General features: G+C 45.5%; 1 protein-coding gene across 1 annotated transcript in view; it reads right to left on the minus strand.

The window, feature by feature from the left end:
* Positions 1-20,637, minus strand: part of LOC148027204 (alpha/beta-Hydrolases superfamily protein) — a 171,701-nt gene that overhangs the window by 55,824 nt on the left and 95,240 nt on the right. The window contains exons 5-9 of the mRNA XM_087691744.1: positions 5,430-5,577; positions 5,152-5,234; positions 2,839-2,894; positions 1,699-1,823; positions 699-789 (exon numbers count right to left, since the gene is read on the minus strand). Of these exons, the coding sequence (XP_087547870.1) occupies positions 699-789; positions 1,699-1,823; positions 2,839-2,894; positions 5,152-5,234; positions 5,430-5,577 (503 nt within the window). The remainder of the gene's footprint in view (positions 1-698; positions 790-1,698; positions 1,824-2,838; positions 2,895-5,151; positions 5,235-5,429; positions 5,578-20,637) is intronic.

The raw sequence follows: 20,637 nt of genomic DNA on the forward strand, positions 1-20,637 counted from the left end.
AGTTCTCGTTCGACCAAGGGAAGAACGCATACATATGTCAGGCCTGGGTAGCTGGAAAGCATCTACTAACATGAAGAACAGCCTTGGTAGCATATATGTATGAATAATAAGAAAAAAGGAGAATAAGCTAAAAACGATAGTGGAAGCCAGTATCGATCCAAAAATTAGTAGAACTGGGAAAATTTGAGTCCATGAACACCCCTGCCTATCCTAAACCCTAAACCCTAAATAATATTTGAACTATCACACAATGGGTGCATTGGAGGGAGCTATATATGACTACCCTACTCCAAATTTGTTTCGAAGTACAAACACTCCCTTCCAAATTGTGTTGTCTCGGTCATCACTCTCAAGAAAACAATCCAATTGAGAATCGAAAGCATTCTTTGCAGTTTTCTGTTTTCTAAAACTTTCCATGTTCAATACATGTGCAAGATGTTGATCATGATGTTTATATTGTTTTGGAACTTGCACTCACTATAGATCTCAAACACTCCAAAAGGTTTATCTCACATATTACATGCATCTTACTTCTTACACTTTCTTACTATAGATCTCAAACACTCCAAAAAGGGTTATCTCACATATTACATGCATCTTACTTCTTACACTTTCTTACTTTTATCTGCAACTCTACTACCATTGAAAGATTAACTTCACATCATTTTTTTCAATCAAGCAAGCCAAAAGTATCGCACCAAATCATATATCTCCGTGAACGGAAGCTCCAAGTTGGTTAAAGCTCCTGATGATACATCTAGCTTTGCAAGGTAAGATGTTCCTTTCTCCCTGCACCCAAGGATTTCTCTTTTGTTTTCGCTACAAATCCAATTCCTATTAAGCATCGGATACAAGTACTCTCTACATAACCAGATATATCATGGTACTAAGATGGCACCATGGCCCACAGATGATGATTTTAATAAGCTGATTGTTTTAAAGAGGTGAAAAGAACGTGTGGCATAAATCCCTAGTTACCAAAGCTCAAAACTGCAGATATACCAGCTATACAATAACACATACTGAATCAGTTCAACGTTTCATTTTCCCCAAAACTTCCCTGTACTGCTTAAAAGCAAACAAAAAAGTACAAGATCAACTTTTCATTCCAAAGTTTCATTTCATTCCTCATGGTTGTGACGAAACATGTGCTGGCAGTTAGTGGTTGTCCATCTCATTATCCTAAGAACAAGTTGCAGTTATGAGACCTGCAATAGCACGCTTAGCAATTCAGACAGTTTTCCCAAAAGCACCTGTCTTTCTTAACTATGCTCCTTATATTCCTCTTTGAGCAGTGCAGGATGGCATCAGGGTAAGAACCTGATATGAATGCAAATGATGGGCCAGCAATTGCCATTCAACATATCATTATGTAAATGCACCAGGCAACAGAGGCAGAAAGAAATTTGCCAAAAACTTATGTACAAAAAAGCCAAGATGGAACAGGAACTGTTCTTTTTACGACTGCAAGCAGGATATTAAAGCTTCTCTTAGAGGTGGCTGCTAGTGTACAGGATTCAGATGCAATAAAGTCAATTGCTCTGAACCGCTAATTCTCAGAGTCCTAATCCAGTGAGCTTTACCCTCCTCTTCTCAACCTGGTGTAATTTAGGATATGTTCACAAAATTTGACAAGATACTTGACCCGAATACATTTAGTTCTTGTAGAAAATATGTGAGTGTAAAAGAGATGCTCACCTATAAGAGCAGATTACTGTGTTTTCTGGCGAAAAGTCATATGAGTTATGTCCAAAAACCCATGCTGGTCTTGCAAATTCAGCCTCCATGGGACAAAGGTTGTGATTGAGTCCCTTTGCAGCATCCTGTTGAGAAAAAGATGCTAGGATAGCAAGCATAGAAGAAACCAGGAAATCCACCTATTACAAAACATAGCTGTCGCAACAACTTCCTTAAAACATGAAGATGATAACAATGGACAGATTTTAGCTACTGCAGTGATGCCATCCTGCAAGCAAGATCACAGCTATGTTGTGCAGTTCAAGACACTAAACTGAGTACAATTCCCCCCTCTATCCTTGTTTCTGTAACTACTAAAAACACTGCATCTTCTGACTTTTTTAGAAATATCAGATACAATTTACCACTCTCTCTCTTTTCTCACACTCACACAGCAGGAAAAATAATGAAACCAGACACCATGAACATTTGCATCATAAGAACTGTCTCTACTGGGTTACAATATGAGTTATATGCCCGTCTGTCTCACTTGTTAAGTCCATCTGATAGAAAATAGATATTTACAAGGACCATGCTTATCCTTCTCAATGTCATCATGAGACTGGCATTATGAACAAGCAATTAGAAATTGGAACAAGGGAATCAAGTTTAATCTCAACACTAGAAGATTACCCAATACCAATGGTGACCCCTCGGTCAATCCAACACCACAAGTTGGATTTTGGGAATGATGGACATATACTATCAATAAGCGTACAAAGTGTTCCATCTGATAATTTTTGTACTGAAGGAAGAGATCAATAACAATTAGATACAAGTCCTTGCCACCTTAGATTTGTTATGTGTCCATACAAAATCAAAACATGCTCTCTTTTTTACTGCAGTCATTGTTTATCATCACATTACTCCAAGTTCTCTCACCATTTGCAGTACTAAAATCTAAAGATCAGATTAACAAGATGGGAATCTGACCCATTCAACTACACTACGCAATTCAAGGGCATGAATAACAACGAGCGATTGTCATGTTAATCCGACATCTATTACGTTACTGACTGGGTTTAATGTTTGTATTTGTATGGCTAACCTCATCACTCAATTTTAAAATAGATGATCAAAAAACATCCACAAGAAAATTACCCAGCAATAAAGATTCCAATAACCATTATGTTTGTCGGAGACATAGAAAAGATCACCTGCAGAAATAACAAGAGAACCATTTGTAAGCCACCACATACACCCTACTGGGATGAGTGCCAATAGTTCTGTAAAAGTTCCTATTCTTAAATAGGACAACCCTACTTTCACAAGCCGCCAGCCCCTCCTTATAAAAGAACAAGAGATCATAAATAAGTTATAACTCTTGCTCTCACATTGAAACTCACCTCTAAAGAGAAAAATTTGGAAAGACATGGAATTTGAGAATCATATTTCTAGGTCAGTCATACTTCAGCCTAGGATCTAGTCATACATGATACCCAGACCTAGGATCTAGACTAGTCAGAACTCACCAATGTATGAATTTCTTGTGGGTTACAGTAAAATGACTCAGAGTGTGCATCTCTTCTGCTCTTTAATTCTGAGCTTCAAGTTTTAGGCGTTTTTACACTGTGGATCAATCTTCACACCTTACGTGACAAAGTACACAGCAAACAAGAAAAAATAACATAATATGCTGTGGACTCTAGAAAGCTTTTGACAGTATCCGAGGTGCCCACTTTGTTCAACAATATACAAAGATTCCATCATCCTTTAAGATGATCTACCCTCTTTTTTTGGTACCTTTGATCTACCCCTATTTACTGCTCTTAAGTAGAATTTTCACAAAGGCCCAGCAGATATCAGGCTTGACTTCCAGAAATCTATGTACTTGCTCATTTATTTGACAACATCATGCTTCACAGCTGACTAGTGCAACTTCCCAGTATTAGTATGCAGCCATTAAACTTGTTACTCTTGCAAATGCTCAAAAATTCAAGGTACTCCTCTTAAGGCTCTAGCATCGTAAGGTTATGTTCTCAATTCAAAGATCCACCAAGGTTGGTAACTCACATGTGCATGTCTCTGACCTCCCTATCTAAAGCTTTGTCAGATTTCAACCCTGTAAATATTGATACAAACTGCAATTCAGTGGAGAAGAACTTGCAGGATTCTACACTGTCTGGTGCCAAGCCTGGGGTACATCATTTGCAGAGACTTTTGTTGACAATCAGTTAGCCAAGGTTGACACTTGCTCAACACGGTGTGATGCAGGACCCAATTCTCATCCTCTAGGTTGGCTCTTGTGTGGTAGTAGGTATAGAGGCCTTGCCCAGCTGCCAAGTGTTGATCTTTTCAAGCAACACAACTGGCGTGGAGAAGAACTTGCAGGATTCTACACTGTTTGGCACCAAGCATCAGGTACATCATTTGCAGAGACTTTTGATGACAATCAGTTAGCCAAGGTTGACACTTGCCCATGATGCAAGACAATTTTCATCATCTAGATTGGCTCTTGTGTGGTAGGCATAGAGGCCTTGCCCAGCTCTGCCAGATGTTAGAGCACTTGGCACCATATTCAAAGGTTTAAGAGCTCATTGGGAGTCTCACAATGTGGCACATCTAGAAGATATGTTACCAACTAATCTTCAGCAGTGAGAACCATTTAATCTATGTCAATCTTACAGAGCTTTGGTCTTCCATTAATCACTCACTCCACATTAGGAGCAGCTCCAAAGAGACATTCAGCATCATCAAAAACCTCAACAGATGTTTCTTCGCACTTGTGTGTACCATGTCCGATTCTTCACACTATGGGACCATAACCTTGGTCCCTTCGTGATCCTACACCTCCACACCTTGGCTTCTCTTCCCAATTCACCCCATACTGCCCGAAAGGCCTTGAACATATGGAATGTAGACTCCTGCTCTCCAGCCATAATATTATGAGAGAGACTCTTTTCTGCAATTTTTTAAAATAAAACCATCACATACTAGAGATTATTGGTTTCTACACTCAATCACATGGATCAATCAGAATGAATGGTCGTAGGCTTGCTGGACTAGAACAAGGATATGGTATGTAAAGGGCTACTTTGCAGTTTTTAGGCCAATCTTTAAAGGTGGAATGCTAGAGGAAAGGCTGGACCCTAAAACACCAACCAATTCAAAAACTCACTTTTGACAAGACAGTGTCACTCAGCACATTTGTATGTTCAACCTGTAACTGCTGTGAGGGAGATAAGGGCTGATCCATGAGGCATTACAAATACCCACCCAAGGTTGAGATAGTAAATTTATTTAGAAAACCAGACAGGGCCACCACTAATGTGCAAAAAATGTTGTATATTTATCTGCATTACCTGTGCGAAATTTATGCTGACAGTTTAAAAAGGCAATTGAGTTATTTTTTGCTTGCAAAAGAATACTCTAGCAACATCTACTTGTTGAATCAATAGTACATGCTACAGATACCTAGAGGAGACCATTTCGGCTCAGTGGGAGATTCAACTATGGTGTGATCTTTCCCAGCCACACAGTACTTATCTGTAACAGTCCTGCATAAAATCAATAACATACAAAATTTGGTTTCATTAAATCTGCTAGAAACTTCCCAGCCTTTATCATGATATGTCTTCCTCCAGCTTTGACATGAATAATTTTTACACAAGAAAACCTTATTTGAGCTTAACAGACATCTGCTGTAAGATTAACCTTCAAAAAAAAAAAAAAACCAAGTTGGAGAGGTATACCCATCTGCAGAAATATCACCAACCCAGAGTAGTGATCTATCCCATGGCATATTTGGATGGCTCCACTCTATCCAACAAATTCTAGAAGAGTCCAAATTGAGGCGAGGAAATGAGTAGAAATCATTTCCGCCAATAAGAACTTCTGGTTCTGTTTTCCAGGACAAGAAAAACATAGTATATCAACCAGCGTGCCTGATGCCTGAAACATTCAAGCTTTCTGAAAATGAAGCGCTCATTTGGGATCAGCCAACACTACTGAAGCATTAGAATAACAAAGCCATTTTTGTTTCTTACAATTGGGTACAAACAAAATATCTGTAATGGAAGAATGAGAACCTATTTTATTAACTGACTTTTGAAACATGCATGTCTCCCACTTTTCCTTCTCACAACTTCTAATCATTCACTTGCAAAAGGGCCTTCTGGCTGTTTTTCGGCAATGGGTTTTGATTTTGTCATTCGAAGGTTTGAATCTTTTTCCGTGGTTTATTCACTATTTCATCTATCTGATATATAGATATCTATAGCAATCAATAGAGATTGCCTTTTACATAGGCAGAGCTTTGCATGCCAACTAAATTTTGTTATTTCTTTTCAAGAAACTATCATTTCCTATTATGCAAAAATTCTTATATTAGATGACAATAACTACATACACTTGCTGCCAATGACTAGCCAGCCGATCAACACACCTTACCTTGGATTCCCCTTAAATGAGTTTGCAGATGTGTCTTTCGTCTCCTATCCCGATTGTCTTTTACTTAATACTTTATTTTAGTCATAATAAGCAAGGTATATTAATGATTGATATGTTTATAATATTATTAAAGCTTATTTCACAAAGGTTTCTTAAGAAAAAAACACCTTTCTTGGAAAAAAAACCCAAATAGAAACACTCAATGTAGATGCAATGCATCCTAAATCAACTACCATGATAAGACATGTACTTCAAGGTAGTCAGGTACAATTTGTATGATATGTTCATCACACAAATATGTGCAGTACGGTACTTACACAAAAATTTTGCAAATAAATATGTTGTTTCATACATTCATTTAAATTTACATATAAAATCAACTTAGCTAATAATGTGCATTACAAGTACATAAAAACATGTCAATTACAGATAGAAAGTTAAAGACATCATGAAGAAGCTCCACACTTGGACAGAAAAAAGACGCATGAATTCACTGAAATCACATGTATCGGAGGAAATATCCTACAAAACTCCTGCCATCGCGTCGCGAAGCTGCCCCCACCTCTGCCTGTACCGTCGCCTACGCCCAACCTCCCCCCCGCCCTGCGCCTGCCTGCTGCCTGCCTATGCCCAACCAGCCCTCGGACCCAACCTGCGCCCCCCTCCCCCCCCCCAACTGTGCTGCCCCCTTGTGCCTATCCCGCCCGCCCCCACTCCGCCTTCTTCCCCCCCTGGCCGCCCCCCCGCCTGCCCCCTTACCAATCCCCCACCCGTTATTTCCCCCTGCATGTCCCCTTACCAATCCCCCGACTGTTATCCCCCCCCCCCCCTGTACGCTTCCCCCGCCTCCTCCGCCTTGAGGCTTGCCGGCCAAGCAGGCACACCAGCTGATTTGAAAACAGCAAGTCCCCCCTCCGGTATAGCACATCAATGTGATAGGTAGGTTCTCAGCAGGGATGCGCAATGGAAGCCTCTGGTCAGACGCCGGCGCATTCTGCGAGTGCCCCCCAGTCAAACACCTTGCGCATCATCTTCTCTGAGGAACAGCTCTTAGCCGTCCGTGCCAAAGAGCTGGAGTTGAAAGAAACAGCAATCTTTGGTCAGGTCGTTGGACACTCCCCATCGGGGGCCCAAGTGCGAGATTGGCTCCACCCCACGCTGCACATTGGCGTAACGCAGATCGTGGAGGCAGTCCTCAAGGGCCAAGGGATCTTCATGGTTCAACTCGCCTCTGCGGATGCAACTCGTGAGTTAGTGGAGAGCTCACCCTATGCCTCCACGAAGGGGGTCATTTACATGGTTCCCTGGTATAGCGGCTTCATAGTGGAGACATTTGCGCTCCATAACAGATTTCTCAGACATCCAGTCACCTTACTTTTCCCCGGACTGGCGGTAGAGTACGGCCAGTTAGTGGAGGACTTTGGACGGCTCTTTGGCACAATTCTTCCTGCCTCCTTCTCGGATGCAATGACACTTGCAAGAGTCCCAAAGGTACGAGTGGCCGTGAAAGACACAAAGTATACCAAAGTTCCTAGAGATTGAGGCAGGAGGTCACTCCCTTAGGCAACAGGTCATTGTGACTGGGCAACCATGGCAGTCCCTGTACTATCACAACTTTCGGCATTAGGTAGCAGATTGCACGTGTTTCGGAGCCAAGGCGGCTCCAGCACGACAGGCCCGCAGGTGGGCACTGACGGCTTCACACAGGTCCAAAGACGATAGAGAGGGAGACAGCAGGGGGGCCACAGCCAACTCCTCAAACACAGCCTCAACAATAGGGAGCAGGAGGGCGAGCAACACCCCCCAACAAAGCACTCCGCAGCCCCCCCTACCCGCCCCCCTGGTAGGACCGCAATCCCCCACATCCACCACCCGCGCCATAGGCTACCTCACTTGAGATCCCACAACCCCCACACCCACCCACCCCCCCCCAACCTCACATGGATCCCCCACTGACCCTAGCCCACAGCCCCCCCACCCACACCAACCACGTACCTCCAACCACCCCACCATCCCTTGATCCTCTTCCCCCCCACCACCTCCCTTGCCGAGCACCCCCCTGATTCGCACCCGGTATAGGTGATCCCCCCCAACCCCACCCCCCCTCCTCCCACAAGAGATGATGAGCCACACACCCCTAGATCCTCCTCGCACCAGCAAACTTGCCCTCCCCACACAACCACCAGCTCATCTGCCCCTGACGCCCATCACACTTTCCTGAGACAAGCGCAGCTCTTACCACAGGAAATCTTCTGCAATGGCCCGTGGTCATACCTAAGAGTAGTGGAGCGCAGAGAGTTCCCACTACCTCTAGAGATGGGGATCTTCGTGGTTCAAAAGTCAAGGAGGGGTAAGGTCCATCTACTAGCACCACTAGATGGACCATACTACGCCTTTTTCCTTCAGTCCTCTCACTCAGGGGATTGGACAACGGCACAGATAGAGGAGGAAGTGAATAGTCAGGTCATGGACCACATCTCCCAGTGGATGGGAGAAGAAGGACTAGCACTGTTTGCACAGCAGTGGCCAGGTTGCATGATAGACATTAACTGGTGGGCTGGTACCGAGGTCCCACATTTGAGCATTATCTTTCGAGCTCCTCCACAGTGGAGAGCTCTGATGGATGTGATCGAGTGGCCCCTAGTACAAGCGGCCCGTTTCTACCACTGTGCAAAGTCACGACTCTCAGCATGGCTGATAGATGCATTGATAGTACCACCTGGAGCATCTATCACCCCTATGGTCCACCCGAGGGCCACCATGGGGAACAGGAGTTCGTCGTCCAAGCCTGCGGCAAAGCGTACTTGCATGCCCCATAAATCTTCCTCCTCATCAGTAGCTTCCACACCGAACAAATACATGTTCGGTCAATCACAGGTTTCCCCATGAGCTTACACCTTGCATCCAGGAATGTGAATAGTCTCCACTATAGTGGGGCACATGGTTTCAAGAAGTTGATTATTCCGCAGGAGTTGCAGCTGGCCCTTGCGGAACGGATAGACATCCTACTTCTGTAGGAGCACAAGCTCACCCCCACCCAGGCCCATCGAGTAGGGAAGGTTCTCCTAGGCAGGTCACACACTTACTAAGAGTACGCCATCAATGCCCACGGCAGGAGTGGAGGTGTATGCATCTCTATTGACCCGAGCCTTACCGCCTACGTACGGGATCATGTGGACTCTTGGATTGTTGAAGGAGACTTCAACAACCTGGAGACCTTAGAGGACCAACAGGGTAGAGGCAAAAACTACCAGGGCATGGCTAGGGAGGAGCAGGAAGCATGGGAGGTCTTCCTACTGGCAGTACAAGCTTGCGATGCTTGGAGAGACCCAGCTTTCCACAAGAGGGAAAGGTCGTTGGACTTCTCGTGGGGATATAGGTGGCTAGGCAGAGTCTTGCTGGAGCGGTTGAATAGGTTCTATGTGGAAGAGTGGAGATGCTCTCGCAGAGGCCAGATAGGGAAGTTGGCTGGCACTACTCTGTCCGATCACTGCCCGGTCCTCGTGACACTTGATCCCCCAGCATCTTCCCCAGGTACACGATCCTGTCAGATCCCTGACTCGATCTACAGGAGAGAGGAGGTGAAGAGACGGATTGAGAAGATTTGGACTAGGAAATGAAGCAAAAGGAATCGGATCGCAAAGGGGGTTACAGAGGTCCTAACCAAGTCAAGCAGTATCTGCCAGGAGGCAGCCCTACAAGCCAGGCACCAGTGCTGGGAGAAGGAGAGAGCACTCCGACGGGACCTAGCAGCCACGCAGAGATTATTACAAAAGACACCAAGGGATCCCATCCTCCACGCACAGGAGGTGCACACACGAGCAGTCATCACCAGCCTAGAGGACAGGCGCTCGGAGTTCTCATTCCGCACCTCAGCAGCCCTCTAGTCGCGGAAGGAGAACACGATGTGCAGGGAGTTCTTTCAAGCACACCAGCTCTGCACCTTAGAAGAGCAAATACACAACCTTTGATCAGTATGGGAGGATTCGCTCTAGCCTAGACAAGGTGATGGAGATTGCCACCGACTACTACAGACGCCTTTTCCAACAGAAGATAGCTTCAGCCACCAGAGGACAGTGTTGCAGACAGTAGGTCTGGGATCACATCCCGTCCCTCGTCACAGAGGAGATGGGACGCTCCCTCCTAGTCCCCCTTTACAAAGAAGGAATTAGAGGAGGCTTTTCACACACAGGACAGGCAAAAATGCCCGGGAGAGGATGGCCTCTCTAAGGCCTTCTTCACCACCTTTCGAGAGGTAGTAATGGAGATTGCCACCGACTACTACAAACAGAAGATAGCCTCAGCCAGAGGAAAGTGTTGTAGACAGTAGGTCTGGGATCACATCCCGTCCCTCGTCACAGAGGAGATGGGACACTCCCTCCTAGCCCCCTTTACAAAGAAGGATTAGAGGAGGCTTTTCACACACAGGACAGGCAGAAATGCCCGGGACAGAATGGCCTCTCTAAGGCCTTCTTCACCACCTTCCGGGAGGTAGTGAAGGACCCCTTACTGCTGGCTTTCCAAGAGATTTTCAATTCAGGTCCGATGCCACGGAGTTTATCGGCAAGTCTTATCAGTCTCCTCCCCAAGGGGGAGACCGATTGGAGCTATCCTTGTGGAAACCGATCACCCTGTTGCCAGTTGCCTATAAGGCACTGGCAAAGATGATTGGTAGGCGACTCTGCCCCGTGCTTCCAGACATCATTCATGACACACAGACAAGCCTTGTCCAGGATAGGAGCATCCTAGACAATGTCTTTACCTTCTTTGAGGTGACAGACTGGGCCCAGCACAGTGGTCAAGGATTTGGTTGTACTACTGGATTTTGAGAAAGCCTATGACAAGATGGGCTAGGACTTCATGGAGGGCATCATGGAGAGGTTGGGCTTCCCCCAAGCATGGATCTATGAGGCCTCTGCACTCTACAGATCGGCTACTAGCAAGGTTCTCATAGGTGGCACGAGAGGGGAGGAGTGCAGCTAGAGAGATCGGAATGGCAAGGCTACTCACTGGCCCCGTATCTATTCATACTCTTTGCAGAGGCGATGTCTCACTTCCTCAGATCACGTGTGAGTGAGTTACACGGCCTCCGACTTCCAGTGAGAGAGGAGAGTGAGGTGTTAGACTCGGAGTATGCAAATGATACAGCACTTTACATAGAGGACGATGAGTTGATGCTGGAGAGAGTAAGACTAGCTCTATACTGCAACAGGAGCGAAAATCAACTGGCGAAAATCGGTTGGTTTCCTTACAAACCTGGACTCTAGTACGGAGTGGGGCGTCCACTTGGGATTTCGATGGTTATGCAGAGGACAAACCGTCCGCTACCTAGGGTTCCAGGTAGGACTCGACATCACCCTTGCCCAACAGTTTCTCCCAGTCCTCGACTCTATTCGGAGGAAGCTAACCTATTGGAGTACTGCTCACTTCTCCCTAGCCGGCCGAGCCTTGGTGGTCAACCAAGTCCTCCTAGCAACGGCTTGGTACATCATCTCATGTTGGTGCTTCTTCTCGTCCTGTGTTGCTCAGCTTCACCACCTAGTGCGGAATTTTCTCTGGGCCAGGTCGGACGGTTTCAGGGACTCTCGGGCCAAGGTGGCGTGGGCAACCATCATCCGGCACCGGTCAGAGGAAGGGCTTGGGATCGTTGACCCAAAGCATCTGAGTATGGCCCTTTTGGGCAAGCTTGTAGTCCACGGTCTCACACTAGCAGGGCAGACCTGAAAGGTCCTACTAAAGGAGAGTCTCCAAGAGTGTGGACCGAGGCTTGGCAGGGATTGGAGGGTCTCCAAGAGTGCAAACTGAGGCTTGGTGGGGATTGGAGACCATTTTTGAGATGGATCTTCACGACGGCCCAAATCCGCCCCCCAGATCCCCCTTCCTAGGAAGCTTACTTCGTGTGTGACAGGGCCTCCGTAAGGCCCTAATTCAAAGCCCCCCAGATTGCCAAGAGGAGATAGACCGTTAGTCGGTGATCTAGAACCCCCAGGTCAGAGATCAGGAGGGAGTACAGATTGGCGAGCACCCCCACATCCAGTGTCTAGTTGGAAGGCCACCCGGCTCGCACCATCAGGACCTAGTGGGACGTGTATAGGTTGGTGGACAAGGAGGTGTTGCAACTGGCATCGGGTTGCTAGAGAGAGGAGTCAAGTTGAGGAGACGGGAGATTGACACAGCAATACCTCAAGAGTGGCTTGTTGGCTCCTCGGTGCAAGAGCCGACAGACCTCAGGGAGGTATGGGCCGCTAAGTTTTCACCGACAGGTACCCCCTTACAGGCGGCACGTAGAGTGGGCAGCACCCCACATGGGACTTTCTTCACCGTTTAGGAGGGGGGGCGTCTGGCCCTTGTCAAAGGGCAGTAGGATGAGGGGATAGCTGTCCTTTCGTGGAGAAGGATTCAGGTGGTGGGCCTTCAGGGGAAGACATGGCGACTGGACCCCTATGTTTTCTGGGAGGAGATCCGAGAGTGGCACCTCAGGATTTGGGAGGGCAGACCACTTGATGAGTTGGAGTGGGATCCAGGAGAATGGCTATGGCCGGCCACTGCGGTCACCAAGAAGCCACCAAGGATCCTCGACTACACAGCCAAGATTGAAGGACACGTGCTGATGTAGGAGGACATGGACTCGGCACCGTCACATAACAGGTACTGGGCGGAGCACAGCATCACGGATGCTTTTCGACAGACTTTCTAGCGCCGCCTATGGGACAGCTGGAGGCCGAGAAGGGTATCGTATTTCGTATGGCTGGTGGCACATGGAGGCCTGGCGGTAGGGAGTCGATTAGCCTAGATGCAAAAGGATGGAGGATGTAAACGTTGCACACAATAGCTTCTGGAAACTCCAAAGCACTGCATCTAGTCGTGTGAGGAGGCACAGCTAGTGTGGAGAGGAGCATGCCGCATTCTCCACCGCATAGCACCCAGCCTTGGATGTATCTCATGGGGAGCTTTCTGTTGGCAAGCAGTCAGCCAGTGTCGTCACCTTCTATATGAAGCTGGGATGCAAGACACGATCTTCCTTATTGAGGCTGGGTCGTGCGCAGTAGCCGGCTTGGAGGCTCTATCCATCCGCCAAGAACTAGAGCCCACAACAAACCACTCAGGGGTATGGGAGATTGTAGAAAGTCTCACTGGATGGCGTCTCTGGAAGGCGCAGTGTCAGGAGGTTTTTGGAGAAGAGGGACTTTCTGTACTTGCGACTTTGGCAAAGCTCTGGACCTCCATCATCCACTCCCTTCGTGGCTGATGGGACCAGGTGCAGGGTGAGTCTCGAGCTCGTCAAGAGCTCTGTCTTCACTTCATGTGCACTTGGGGCTATCAAGACTTGTTTTTCATGATGCAGCAGAGGCAGGCGACCCCAAATGGCGATATACCCCCCTTCCATTGCTTCTTGCCCCCATCCCCCCTAGACCGCCCTGAGAGGCCTAGATATTTGATAATTCCGTGACTCTGTATCAGCTCCTGCGAGTCTGTTGAGCAAGAGCACTTCTTTGTATTCAAGGTTTTTTTGAAGTAATATAATTAGCCGCACTTTATTTGCAAAAAAAAAAAAAAGATAGAAAGTTCAAATATCATAAAATGAAAAATAGTTACAAGACTATACTATAAGACTCCAATTCCAAGAGTTGTATCACGCACTAGCATACAGTTACAAGCCTACAAGTATAAGAGTCCAAGGCTAAGGGTCATGTTTCATTTTAAAAAGCGTTGTATGAAAAGGCAAGTTTCAACTTTCACATCCAAGACAAACCTTCTCTTGAGCCTTGGCCATGCTTGAAGTTACATTCCGGATTTCATTGGACATGGGAGAGTTCTTCTTCCTTATCTCATTGGACAATGCTTGAGGCATTTAGGACATGGCCCGAATCATCCACCCATCTTGCACAAGTGAATTAAGAAGCCTAGTTGGTCTACATATGCAGGACTATTCACAAAACTTGCAAGTCCATTAATAGTCTTGCTCAAGGCCTTCTCAAGGTTTGTAGTCTAGAATCCAAAAAACTTCATGAGGAGGCTTAGGCATTGTGATAGAGAGATAGTGAATGACTAAAGGTAGGGCTAGATCGAGAGGCGTAGAAAGGAAAGAGAGAGAAGAGATGGAAGTTAAGAATGATGAATGGCAAGAGAAAGGGGAGAGAGAGAGAGAGAGAGAGAGAGAGAGAGGAAGGGAGAGGTCAGAGAGAGAGAGAGAGAGAGAGAGAGTAGCGATGGCGAGTGTGAGAGAGAGGGTTGCGCCTTCCTACCGGCAGACGGACGTGACGCCAATGTCGTTCTGTTCCTGCCCCAAACGCTGCCTGTTTCCCATCACTTCGTCCTTTACCCTCACTTCATCTCGTTTCGTCCTGCCTGTTCCTACCAGAGCGGGGCCTCGTTTCCTCCCGCCTGTCCCGTCAATTCGTCTCCTGCCCTTGACGTCCAGATGCCTGTGTCTTCTGCCTGCTTGAGCTAGGTCTGCTGCCTTCTGCCCAGCAGGCGCTCTGTTCCAGCACCACTGTCAATCCTCATCACCCTAATCTGACATTCCTGAGGCGCCCTGCTTTGCGTCTGACAGTGAGGGTGTGTAGACCTGCTCTAATCCCGGGTAAGACAGACTGTGAGTGACCGAGATTGTAAAAGGTTTGTTTAAACTGAACAGCATAGTATAGATTGGTGTTGTGGTCCTGAGGTCCTGAGGCCCTGAGGTACAACAGCCTACAGAAGGAGACAGATTCAGTTCTGTTATGTGACAGACAGCCAGAGTTGCAATAATCTGTGTAATCAGCATCAACCTCGGAAATGGAAAATTTGCAAGAATCTAATGGTATTGATATGGCCTTTCTAGACCAGCATATTGGAAATGGGGACGATAAAGACTTGGCGGAATCAGATGGCGATTCGTCAGCTGAAGATTCTGGGCAGTTAAGGGAAGGGGACAAGATGGGTAAACATCGCAAGATGTTGGTCGAAGAACCAGACTTGTGTGCCCTGAATTTGCCTCAGCAAAAGGTTCATGCTTCGTGTTCTCAAACTAATGAGTCTTTTCAGTTTATGCTGGCCTCTGCCAATCATCTAATGTCGGAATATGCTCAACCTAATGAGGGTAAAGCAAGTTCTTTACCACAAGGGGAACATGTGGTCGCTGTTATGGGTGCTGATCTTGTTGTACAACAGACTGTTGCCTTCCATGAGAGGGCAGCCATCTTTTACTTTACGGGAAGAACCCCATTGATCACCAGAATCCGGGCATGGTTGCTATCCATGCTTGCCAATATGGAGATGTGTCAAGATGATGCTTTGGGGCAAGGGCAGGCTTCCCTTGTGGAAGAGATTTATGATGGCCTGAGCGGTAATTTCAAGAGGTACTTAGGCAGGCATGCCCAATTTGGGTCGAGGTGGTTGACTTTCCTGCTCATCTTTGGCGACTTCTTCCCTTCGTTTTGAGACTCTTGGCGAGGTGTTGGTTGAGCCTCGCTTGGCCTTCCTGTAACAGGAATGGGCATGTATGCTTTGGGATACAGGGAAACCTCACCCGACCAAAGTTCATTTTGAGGTTCCAGGATTGCAAACTTTGGTTTATGAGCTGAAATGGGGCATATTTGCTGGACATTGTTTCAGGTGTGGACAATTGGGACATTTCATTTCAGAATGTGATAGAAGCTAGCAGGTAATGCAGCCATCTATGGATCGTCATTTGGATATGCATGACCATCTTCCCCAGCACATGGTTCAGCAGCCTGAAGCTGTACCTGAGCAAATTGTCCAGTAGGGACAAGTAGATGGAAAGAAGGTTGCTTCTCAAGCTGGTATTCCACATGCATCGCCTTCGGTGGGTCAAAACTTCTCTCCTCAGTATAATTCCTGGGTTACGGTGATTTGCCATAATGCTAGACAAGAGCCTCGGTCTACTCATGTTCACCCAGCTCCCCAAACTACCACTCAGACGTTTCAACACCGAGGTAAGGGGTTCTATATGAAACCTCAATCTGCAGTTGTTTGGTGCGAATGAAAAAAGGGTTTCTGATACTGCACTGCACTTTGATTCGCGAGGGAGGATGGTGTCTCCTCGGGATGTTTTCCGTGCCCGGCAACAACAGTTTCCTTCTCCTAATTCGATTGCTAGTTTGCAAAGGGCAGATCTAGTTGACGTGATTCAAAGTGAGATAGAAAGATTTCAAGCAACCAAAGCAGTTGATGTTAAAGGAAAAGGGAAAGTAGGGATTCAATAGTTTTCTTTTCTGTAATCCATCATGACAATTCCGTTATGAAATGTTAAAGGTATCTCTTCGGCCAGTAAGCAATATCAATTGTGGAAGTTGTGTTAGCCGGCAATTGTGATGTTCTTTGTGATGTGGAGCATAAACAGCATACTTTGAAAAGATCATCTTATGTATATAAGGATTATTCTGTCTTCTTTGGTGGTTGTGCTTCAAGTAAATCTGGAGTAATGTTGGCCATCAAATCTTCACTGCAACCATCTTTAATTTCTCAGGACCTTAGAGACAGATTCATGATCTTGGAAATCCAATATGAGAGAGAGGTTTTATGGCTCGTGGGTGTGTATGCTCCTTCTACTACTCATGAACGTTGTGAGGTTTGGGATGACTTGCATTGCCTTGCCATGGCTCGTCAAGCCTTTGTAATGGGAGATTTTAATGCTTGTACATCTCTGGATCAAACAACTTTACAACACGTTATGGATGGTCCTAAGCAACACGCTTGGGACGCTCTTGCAGCTGAGTCATTGAAAGATGACATGTAGTCTTGGATGCATCCATCACACTCACGATATACTTATCATTCTCTTCAGCATCCCAACACATGGGCCTGACTGGATAGGATCTATATTTGTCAAAGTGATTCTTTTCTCCCTGCAATCATTGATATGTGGATAGAGCGACAGCATGTCTTGTCTGATCACTATCCTATGATCTTGGAAATGACACACCGACCTGTCCATGCCTATAAGGCTCTCTTGGCTCGTTTGCCTCTTTGTTTCAATCAATCCTTTCTCCTGCAAAATCTATTTCTGGAATGTATTTAGCAAATAATTGATTCCTTTTGTTTTAGGGTCCTATCAGAAGGGACGGAAGCATGACCTATTTTTAGGGATAATGCGCATATGTTATCCCGACAGTATGGTATTCAGCATGCTCCCATTTTACGCGCTGAATTGCTGCATGCGAAATCTTTGTTGGCCCATTCGTTGTCTCTATGTCAGTTGGGGGATACCACTAATGAATTGCTTTCATGATTTCAATGGTTGAAAGGCCAAGTTCAATCTTTACAGGAAGAGGAATATGCTAAATACAAATTGCTGTCCAGAGCGGAAGCTTTGCACGATAACAACTGTCAATCTCACCAATTCTTTGCTCAATTACATCAGAAATATGCCCGGAAAAATATTGTGCGTTTGAAGAATAAGCAAGGTGCTATGGTGACAGATCCTGCATCCATCATTCAAATGTGTGTAGATTTTTATAAATCATTGGTGGGCCCTCAAGAGATTCTTTCTAACGCTGTACACTCTACTTGTAGACATATTTGTGATATGGTTAGTAATCAAGTTCTACCAGAATGGGTAGCCTTAATGGAGGCTGATATTTCAGACGATGAAGTCAAAGAGGTTCTGTCCCATTTGCCTAAAAGGAAAAGCCATGGTTGAGATGGGCTTCCTAATGAGTTGTTTTCAACTAACATTGAGCAACTTAAGGATCCATTGACTCGTCTGTGTCAACTAGTTTAGAATTCTGGTGTCATGTCTTTAGACTGGAACATTGCAGTCATTCGGTTATTACCCAAGGTTCCCTCTCCTACTTCTTTGAAACAATGGAGACCCATTTCTATTATGGGCTCTTTATACAAAATCTTCTCAAAAATCATTGCCAATAGATTGCAAAAATTATTTCCGCATTTGGCTCATCCACGCCAATACGGTTTCATTAAGGGTCGGAATATAATGCATAACATTTTGAATGTTCAACTCGGGATTGACTTTGCAAAAGCTTCAAGCCAGGTGGTCATGCTTCAGTTTGATATTCAAAAGGCATTTGATCATGTAAGTTGCTCTTTTTTGAGGTAGCTAGTGTTCACCATGGGTTTTGGGCTACGTATGGTTTCTCTTGTGGATACTATTGGTCAGGGAGCAGTGGCCCGTATTGCACTTAATGGAGGGAGCACTGATGAAATTACCTTCTCTCGCTCTCTCCGGCAAGGCTGCCCTCTCAGTCCTTTGTTGTTTGCTTTAGTTACTCACCTGATGCTTTCTTTGTTGGATAAGTTGGCCAATCAAGGTGAGATCGTTGGTTTGTCTCTTCCCAGTGGGGCCCAACTTGTGGGTCAATCTTTGGCAGATGATTCCTTTATGTTTCTTATGGGACTGATCACTCGAATGTTAATCGAGTAAGGTCGTGTGGAAACTTTTTGCTATGGCATCGCGACTTCATATTAATGCTCAGAAATCCACTTTGCTCTCTTGCACGGAAAATGATTTGTAGGCTTTGGATTGGAATGGTATTGTGATTCCTAAGGGGAATATCACCAGATACTTGGGTTATCCTATTGGTGTGGAGGTAGCTCCTCATGCCACGTTGGATTGGATGGCATCCCGTATTCATGATCAGTTTATGTACTAGAAGTCTCAAGGCTCGCCTCTCCATGTGAGACTTAAAGTTGCTCAATGCATTATGATCAACATGATTTCGTTTTTCTTGCCATTGCTTCCTTGGACTAAGAAGTCACTATTGGAATTGGTTCAACCTATTTGATTCATGTTATGGAAGAAGAAAGGAAATCACCTCGGTCAAGTGTGAATTTCATGGCAACACGTGACTGCTCCTAAAAGAATGGGGGGAAGCAGCTCTTTTGGATGTTAATTTTCATATACCTGCTATGAGGTTAGCTCTTCTGTAGGCACTTTGTATACAAACTCATCCTTGGACAGATCTAGCAAAAATTTTTATAGAAAAGACTGGCATTTCTCATGGTAGCACGGTTATTCATGATTCTTGGTGGCATGTGCTTAACTCCATAAGATCAATTAAGGTCTCCCAGTCTTTTCTCCTTTCCCATATAATCACATCTTGGCAAGCGATGTTACGTTCTACAGTTTGTCGCCCCCTGGATTTTTGCAAAGAGGAGAATTCCCTCCTAGGTGAGGTACTGGCCTCCTACAGGTTGTTGGATTGGCCCGATAAAGATCTACAGAGAGATAAGTTTGACCCGATGGCTCATTTGGGGTTACAGACAGTCCAGGATAGTGTCATTCCTGGGCAGGGCCATCTTTATTCCTTTCGGCATATCCGTTAGCACTTTCGAGTGCCTAGAGGATATCAGGTAATTTGGACGGCCATGTAGGACAAAATTATGAGCTACTATACTTTGCCTGCATTACAGCTTTTGTCTCCCTGGCGTGATTGGATGTTTGTGATTCTTGATGATTTCGAGAAAGGTCAACCAACCAGATATATCATCAGATGGTAGAGGCCAAGGGATGGGTCACGAATAAGGCAAATAAAGTATGGCATATTCGAGAAAGTAAAAAGAAGTGGCAGGACAAATTCATCCAACTCTGGAAATCTAAGGTTTCGTATCAGGGAAAAGTATTTATTGGGGCTCTTCCTACCAGGAATGTGCTGCGTGCTCGTAAGATCTTTGCTGGTCGATGTATATTCTATACTACATGTGATGAGACATTGCTTCATCTTTTTTGTCTCCTACCCTGTTGCAAGACAGATTTGGAGTTTTACTTTCTGTGTCTGCTCCTCGTTGACTCGACACCGGATATCAGCTCGTTCATGGATCTTGGGGAAGATGACCTCCATGACCTCTTTGAGTTGAGATTATTCCTGCCTTTTCCATTTCCTTACATGGACCACCTTGTGGCATATTTTGCGTACTTGGAATGCCTTCATTTTTTATTCAATATTTGGTATTCATGGTCATGTGGCCCGAATTCAGGGTTTAGTATTGTGGCAAATCACCTCTATGGTGTCTGCTTATCTTGTTCTTCCTAATATTGTTACTCCCTGGCTGGATACTGTTCAATCCACACCAGCTGTACTTTCAGTGTGACATTTCTATATTAGAGTCAATTAAACCAACCTTCCTTCTTGGAATGGGTGGTGATAACCTCATTTAAGAGTTAATTACAGCAATAAATAAATACACATAAAATGAAATACACACTTTACCATAACATTATTGGACAGTAGACTCCCTGTTGGCCCCAAAACTGGCGCCCCTTGCGGTATTTCTTTAGCTTCATTCAATTGAAAGGAGTACAACTTGAGATTCTTCAATCTTCTCCTGCTAACCAATTGCTCTTGCTGTCATAAATGACTAGCAAGCCTTTTGGGTCATTTGCCCCTTGATTCACCCACGACTTCTTCTCCAATTTGACCCTTGGCTGGCTAAATGCTGGCCCAAATCAATTCGGGATGGGCTGGCTCTTGAAATCCCTTGATAATCTTCAATTATCAGCTGCTAATTTCAGTCCCTTGAGCCTTCAATCTCTAGCACGGATCCCAAGGT

The sequence above is a fragment of the Lygodium microphyllum genome, chromosome 13 (genome assembly GCF_053477565.2).
Source record: "Lygodium microphyllum isolate KBCC chromosome 13, Lygodium_microphyllum_v1.1.10, whole genome shotgun sequence".
In the NCBI taxonomy this organism is placed as follows: Eukaryota; Viridiplantae; Streptophyta; class Polypodiopsida; order Schizaeales; family Lygodiaceae; genus Lygodium; species Lygodium microphyllum.